General features: G+C 30.1%; 1 protein-coding gene across 1 annotated transcript; it reads right to left on the bottom strand.

The window, feature by feature from the left end:
• Positions 1-5,771: 5,771 nt before the first annotated feature.
• LOC129315926 (uncharacterized) lies at positions 5,772-7,498 on the bottom strand. The gene is made up of 2 exons (XM_054960088.1): positions 6,840-7,498; positions 5,772-5,979 (listed from the first exon to the last, which is right to left on the bottom strand). Exons 1-2 carry the CDS (start codon positions 7,352-7,354, stop codon positions 5,889-5,891), a joined length of 606 nt encoding a protein of 201 aa, XP_054816063.1. The 5' UTR covers positions 7,355-7,498; the 3' UTR covers positions 5,772-5,888.
• Between the last annotated feature and the right edge of the window lie 1,012 nt (positions 7,499-8,510).

Here is an 8,510-nt window from a genome sequence, read left to right as displayed (position 1 = left end):
ACAAGTGAAAGTGTGAAGCATGATATACGATAAAGAAGATGCAAGGATTAAGAGAATGATACTCTACAGGTGGATTTGACTTAAAACCAGTCCCATGTTTGGTGTGGTGTAAGGGAGAATGGCATTAAACGTCTCCAGATCAATAAATTTATGACAATTAGGCTATCTATATAATTTTATGTAAAACCAATTGTAAATGTTGATTCAGATAATTATAAATATAAGAATTATAATCATAAATAAAATATTTAAATTCTAAATAAAACTTTTAACTTATATTTGTAATTCCATTTGAAATTATTAAAATCAATATTTACAACTTATTTCAAAAAAATTATTGAAACTTAAATATCATAAATTTCTTATCATGAGATTCTATTATCATTTTCTCTTGGTGTAATAACAGTAGAATTAGTCATATTAGCTTTAACCAAGTAAAATCAATGGGTTAACTAGTCAAATCAATCGTATACGAATGCTCGCTCCTATCTACAGTATATATATATATATATATATTTATATACTATGCTATTTTTTAAAAGTGTTTTATTTGATTCAAAGTATAATATGTATTAAATCCATGCTTTGTAACTCCCTAATGTCCTGTGCTCTGGTGTTAGTTGAGAGTTTATTTGATGTATTAATAGTTAGATGAGAGAATTTCACAGTAAAGGATCGCTGTAAAAGTTTTATATCAAATTAGGACTACTGAAATACTCCCTCAATCTCAAATTATAGAGCATGAAGGGATTTTTCTATTTTAAAATATAAGATATTTTGAATAGCTTAAGATTTAATTTTAATATTACTCTTTCTCTCTTTATAATTAAGTTTCATTCCTTTTTTTTAATATATTAAATCATGGATATTTTTGGAAGTATATATTTTTGTTTTGAAAATATAAGGTTGTTAGATATATTTACTAAGGTTTATTAGTATGTGAGATTTTATCTAAAAGTATCTTATAATTTAGAACGGAGGAAGTATGAAATAATATTTGCAAGATCAAAAAAATAAATTAAAATTATATTTTGATAGGAAATAATTAAAATGTCCTTTATTTAAATAAAATAATCCCATTCCGCCGGAGTTCCATTGCCGATCTCGGACCCCCACCACCACTGCATCTCCGGGATTAACAAGTATTTTCAATTAACTTTCACATTATTTACAATCATGTGATGGATCTGAGCACTATTTGGAAGCTCCTAGTGAAAAACCAAAGCATTTTATATTAATAGTATACACCAACTTATGCTTTCTTTTAGTTTGTACAAGTATATATATTCCCACACAGAATTCTTCAACTATGAAAATCAAAATAGAAAGAAATTTAAATAAATTATATAATACTTTTATAAAAAAAATTAAAATGTTGTTTTCATCCTTTCTTTGGAGTTTGAGTTAAATCACATTACTTATGACTTAAAAAATGTAGTGTAATATATTTTATATTATCCTATAGATTATGGGTTTATGTAAATTTAGGATTGGTTACATTGCTTAGAACTTACGAAAAAATATGAATTTTTATAAATTTTATGAAATATTGACACTGATTATATACAAATATGATATTTTAGAGAATTTTTAATCACTGTAAGAATGAAAAATGGATAATATAAAGTACTAGCATAATGTGATATTATACTGATTACTGAAGCTAGTACTGCTTTGAAATCACAAGGCATGAGACAACCGTCGATTCACTTTTAAAGAGCATAAAAATGTCAATAAAAGGAAGGATTGTTCAGAAAAAGAATGACTATAAGAACACCTTGAAAAAACAAGAATAAAAAAACAATACAAGGAAAAGAAGGGCCTGTTTGATTTCTGTTTTATTTTTTTGTTTTCAAAAATTATTTTGTATAATTTTTAAAATTGTTTTTCAAAACAAAAACCACATGAAAATCTGTTTGGTTATATTAATTTATAAACAGTTTTAGAACTAAAAAATATATTGATAGTGATGATTATAGGTGGTTAATGATGGTGATTTATGATAAAAATTGATCAACATAATTATAATTTTTAATAATTAAATGTAGCATATTTTAAAAATAAAAAATAAAATGAAAACAACTTCAAGTTGTTTCTATTTTTTTTAAAACAAAAAAGTAAAAATAGTTTTACAAACAAGTAAATAGAAAATACTCAACCAAACAAGTTTTTAAATTTTTCTGTTTTCAAAAGCAAAAAATAATTTTTAAAAATAGAAAGCAAATAGGCTCAAAGAAAATGAGCAGCAGCATCACAACAGCAGATCATCATATATTACAACAAAAGCTTGATGAATCAAAAGGTTATTTTCTCCGGCATAACGATGATCAAATAGCATCTTTCACTGAGTACACTCAATTCATTAGCCAAACTTTATCAACTCATCCAATCCACATACCAATTTCACCTAATAAGACAAGGCTTGTTGTTATTGTTGTTCACTCAACTAGAATTCTCTGCATTCCTCCCCTAGCAAGTAGCAAATAGAATCTGGTTGGAGGAAAAGCTAACATCAATACTTGTAGTACACCCTCCAACCTCATCCAATTATTTGCATTCTAAGAATGTGATTGGAACAGTTTAATCTGCAGTAAAGTAAATCCCACATGGCCAAGAGTAAGATTGTAGTTAAGCAGAAGCAAAGGCGAATTAGGATCATAACTTTGAGAGATCAATAACCAAGTAAACATGTTTGGGTGGACAGTAACAACAAGAATAAGCCTATGGTAGTTGATTAAAATACACAAACATTGAGGACAACTAATTTATGTTTGGTCATGTAACTCAAATAACGTACACCGATCAGAAGGCTCAGACGGGGAATAAATAAAACGGCCATAACCTATAACAAATGAAGAAATGAATAAAAAGATTAACCCTTCTAGTTCAGTAGTTCAGGTTACTTTACTTCCCATCTAATTTGTTTGAGTCTCTAGATAACTTGATAAAATGTCTTGAAATTTTGCAACCCCCCTACCGCGGATATAAAACTCGCTCACACACACTTGCACAAATCTAAACAGAGGGAGAAAGAGTAGAGAGAAATCTAAACAGAGAGGGAGAGAGACGAAGAGATTGGAGATGGGAGCTGGGGGAAGCTATCAGAACATTCAATCAAGCATTTTCATTCATTAAGTCTCCATTTCAAGAGCAAAACCTAATCTATTTAAACTAAACTTCCTTACCTATCAAGGAAACCTTAATTACTCACTCTTATAAAACCAATGTTCAGATTTTCTTTTACAAAATATTGCGGGAGATTCTGCTATAATGAATGAAACGTTTGTTGGGATATGTTTTGTGAATAAAAATATTTTGTTGTTAATGAATAATATTTAGGTAGCATGACATTTAAGTTCCATACGATCATGTTATTTAAATAAAGTCTCAAAATTTTTTTAAAGTGTGCCATATATAGCATTTTGTTTCCAATTTTAAAATCAGAAAAACGTGTTAGAAATTCAATAATACAAAATTGCAAATTTATGAGATAAAATTGTAAATTTTTGAAAGTGTTCAAATAATGATATGTTACTTTTGAAATTTAATAATTGAGATTTTTTTTATTAAAATTCAAAAAGAGATTTAAAAACTCAAGACAACTAAATTGCAAATTTGTCTCCCAAATTTGATATTTTGTAACTTTATCTTTCAAATTTGCAATTTTATCATCTTGAATTTGCAATTAGATATCCCAATTTTAATTAGAAACACAAATCTTAATAAGTAAACTTGACAAATGACATCTTACTGTTTAAACACTTCAAGGAACTTGCAACATTGTCTTCCCAATTTGCAATTTTATTTCATTGAATTTGCAACTCATTTTTTCAATTTTAAGATTAGGAATAGATTGTATTATATGAAAATATTAGTTAAAGGTCTAAGGAACATACTTTACATTTTAAAATTTATTGGGACTTTAATTAAATAAAATGAAGACTTAAGTGTCATTACCCCTAATAATTATTAAACATTTATAATTGTTGTTTCATAACATTTTTATTCTACAAATACAAATGTGAAGCGTACTATTTTTTTCTTCTCAAAAATTAAATTTTTGTTTAATATTTTATTTTATCCTTGTTTATTAAATTGATTTCTAATGATTGGAGATAAAAAGTTTTAGTTAGATGGATACACGGGGACGGACCTACTTGTAACATAGCGGAGGCAATTTCCCCCACAAGCCCAAACAAAATATACATAATGATTCTAAATATTTTATTTAAATTTATTTAAAAATTTCATTTGCCCTGCCCCCTGAAAAAAAAAAGAAAAGAAAATTCATATGACCTCATTAAAAGCTTGACTAATTTTCTAAAAATTTTATTTGATCAAGGTCTTATTTATGTATTTTAACCTTAAATAGATAGAGTTTTAAAAAGAAGGGAGCAATAATTTAGAAAATAATTTTTTTTGATTGTTTAAATTAAAAATTTTACCACAATAAATGTATATTATGCAAAAGAGTTAAAATTTGTTAGAACAGAAAAGTTTAGATGAAACAGATTTTAAGGGATCATGAACTAAATCCTTATTAATTGAATTCACCTTTATTGATTAAAATTAAAGAGAGTTAAGTTTTATTTATTAAAATGAACAGCAGAATTTTAATAGATATATAATTTCTATGTTATTATAATTTTATATTTTATGTTTAGTTCTTTGATATCATTTAATTTTAATAAATTTTATATTTAAATAATTTAATAAAAAATTATAATTAATTTATTAATAATATTAATATTTATTTTATGAATAAATTTTGTCCCCACAAACTAATTTTTCTGGATACACGTCGCAACATCAATTCACCTAAAATGTACTGTTCTAAGTTTCGACATTAATATAACACTAGGCTGGCTAAAACGTGTGTAAGTTGTAACATTAAGTTTGGGATTGATTAAGTTACTAGGAAACTGGAAATGTATGCATGGATGGTAACAGCAAAAGAGAATAAAAAAATTAATTATGTGTAATATAAAATATAGAAAGAAACAAGTTTGGGATTGATTAAGTTACTAGGAAACTGGAAATGTATGCATGGATGGTAACAGCAAAAGAGAATAAAAAAATTAATTATGTGTAATATAAAATATAGAAAGAAACCATAATACTTCTGCTCGTTCATGTTGGACAACGGAAAAATAAGATTACGGAAAAAGGAAATCTACTTAAAAGGACCAAAATAGCACAAAGTCCTTTAATAAAAAATCATTCAATAGGTAATTTTCTTTCGTAGCTTTCTCTTGAACCAAAAACTCAAAGGTTGGTGGGCTTAGATTTGTACTAAAATTTCCTTGACCTGCTAAGATGTAATACTATTTTTTTTGTTTTTTGAGTAAATATAAGATGAGGCCTTTTAATTCATATCATCTAGGCGCTAGACCAAACGCATGGGTGCAATTAGCAACCTTTCTCTGGTCTCAATATTTGTTTGTCCCAATCATAGTCTCATCCCTTTCAGAATCCTCTATTCTTCAATAAATTATCTTTCTCTAAGCTTCCTATTATTTTTTAACTACAAGAATCAGAGTTCATAACAATGGACTAACTCATGGTTAATTATTATGAATAAAAAAAATTCTAAAATACTCCTCGCATTAATCTAGTTTAGATAATGAAGATGAATAATTTGGAGAAATATTAATTAATGATACAGATAAAAAAGATAACAACAAATTTATCAGCCCCGACATTCAAAATTGGAGGGAGCAGTTAATATCCACATTTATTGCTGGCCAATAACAAAAAAAAAAATACACTCCCTTTTTTTTTTTTAGTATAACAAGTTTAGTCCAGTTGATTTTTGAAAACTCACTAAAGTCAAGGTATTCATTACCAACTGGACTAACTTTTAATTTTGAAATACAAAAAGCCCAAAATCAACTCTTGAGACCGGCTCTAGCACTTTTAGCCCATAATGTATCTTTGCACCAAGCCAGTCTTATTTCGCCAGAAGAACAAAAAGAGTACCTCAATCAACATCAATATAAAGTGTTGTTAGTAATACAGGTTGGTCCAGTCAGCAATGATTTGACTCATAATTTACGAAATCATAGGATTAAATCTGACTGTTGATGTGTGAATCTTATTAGTAAGTGATCATGAACAGTTGTTGTGTGATCAATATAAAATATAAATTCCTCAATCCTTAATAAATGGGCCAGAAATCCCTTGTAAATTGTTAAATGTGCCTTTATTTGTGGGCAAAACAAATATAGAAAATGCAGGTAAGGCAATGCCTTGCCTTCTATAATCAATTAAAATAAATAGGAAACATGCTGCCAGACTAGAGCACTCAATCAAAGTGTATTTTTACCCTGCTCTTTCTTCTTTGATTATTAAGAGGCGGCATACCTGAATAAGAATAACTAGTCTGTAGAGTCTGCAGTATAGAGAGTTAGAAACATACACAAACTTTAAGATATTAAATCTTCAATCCACTGTTTTGCCACACTGATGTTCCTTCCTATGAAGTACTCTTTTCATTTAACTTTGAAATTTATCTTTCTCAATCCTTCACTCAAAAAATCTAACTTTGAAATCATTGAATACTCTACTACAAATCTAACAACTATGCGGAATGGAAGTTCCTGGTGAGAAACCAATGCAATCCTAGGATGTCAAATAGCATAACCTCCTACACTTTTATTCATCAGGCAACAGCATGATCATAATTGATTAAACCACTAACTGCAGAAAACCAAAGATAATATGTTTTCCATTCTGAAATGGGGTGAAGAGATCATCATTCACCAGCAGAATTGGAAACCGGCATTTGGGCACTCAAATTTCAAAAGTTAAGAAATGTTTCCTATATATATTTAGACTACCTAGCACTGAAGGTACCAGACTTCATGCTGCTCCAGGGAAACTTGGCAGCACCATCAGCACGACTTGTCCTTCTATCGTTCAAAACCTTCTCAGGCTTAAACCTCTCGCTCTCCTTCCTCTGATCAAGCCAATGCCTCTTGGTTTCGCCATCCTCAACGACGCTCGACTTGGACTGCTTGTTAGCTCGCTTCTTCTCCTCCTCGATCATGCGAATCGGGTAAAGATCCGGCGAGATGGAGAGCGGGTTCCTCAGGGTTACGTAGGCCTTTTTATAGTCGGGCTTCGCGATTAACAAACCACCTCGTTTCTTCTTTTTGCCCTCCATGTTTAGGGTTCGCACCTTTTCGACGTCGAAGCCATATAGGGATTCGAGGACTCGCTTGATCTCGATTTTGGAAGCAGAAGGGATGGTCTTCAGCGCAATTTCTGTGACGTTGGTGAAGGAAGATGGCATGAGGAGCTTGATCGGTAGATTTGCAAAGTGAACCACTCTCCTTCCCAATCGGCTTCCCATGATGTGAAGTCTCCAGAACCCTCTAAAGTCTTCACTTACTTGTGGAGACGAATATGTCTGACCTGAAACACAAGAAGCGCAGGCTTGAAGAGATTAGGAAGAAGGTGCGAGAGATGCGTGAAGATTGGGAGAGAAGACAGCAATCAGCAAGGACTGCCGAAGAAGATGGTGAAGATTAGGCTTTCTTTTTGGGCCATAGATTGGGCTTCCATTTCTTTTAATTTTTTTACGAAAAAACATTGGGCTTTAGCATCAACGCTTTTGTGCAATTTAATAGCTTTGGGCTTATCATATAATTCATTTTTTTATTCACAAGACATGTTTTCTTTTTCCCCCCTTTAATAATTTAAATTTTTAGGATTTTGCCGAATAATATAATTTTTCCTTACTTATTTTTATCCTATACTCATTTTAGAATTCTTATCTCAATCTCATTAATTTTTTTCCTCTAGACTAAATAGGGCCTTAGGATTTGCAAAGGGAGAGGGATTTGAGAGATAAAGAATGGGAGTTACAGATTTTTTTTAAAAAAAAAAATTGAGAGGCAGGCACTCATCTGCGTGATCGAATCAGTGACCTCCCATTTATAGGGAAGCTTGCATGTCTCTAAACTATAATGCCATTGACTAGAGGCATTAAATGTATGAAGATCATGACTCTTTACCACTTTATTATGTTGCCAATTTGCCATGCATATAAACGACGGCATTAACTAATGAGGTGAGGTGAGGTAACAAAAGATCCCTAGACTCTTAAGAGCCTGTTTGGGATAGGATGCTAGAATTAGACAGCATGGATATAAAAATGGAATTGGAACTTGAAAAAAAGTATTTGTTTGGTATGAATTCCATTAAAATTGGTGGAAAATTCTAATATCAAAATCTTTATGATTTATACATGGGTAAGCCAATTCACAAAACTATTCATTTTTGTGAATACATGATCAAGTGTGAAACGGAGAAAGCAGAAATGGAAGACGCATAATGGAGATGAAATGGAGAGAGTAGAAACGAGAGACGTATAATGGAGCACAATAAACTCTTTGTAACCTCCCATTAATTTCTATAACCTCTCTTTTAATTTGTAAGCTTCAGTTTTTCACGATTCAGGAACTATAAATAGGGCCCTTTGGTTGTCTAAGGAGCTCAGACTTGAA

The sequence above is a fragment of the Prosopis cineraria genome, unplaced genomic scaffold (genome assembly GCF_029017545.1).
Source record: "Prosopis cineraria cultivar Desert tree isolate PC_DT_omini unplaced genomic scaffold, ASM2901754v1 PC7, whole genome shotgun sequence".
In the NCBI taxonomy this organism is placed as follows: domain Eukaryota; kingdom Viridiplantae; phylum Streptophyta; class Magnoliopsida; order Fabales; family Fabaceae; genus Prosopis; species Prosopis cineraria.
This window is presented reverse-complemented; position numbering and strand designations above follow the sequence as displayed.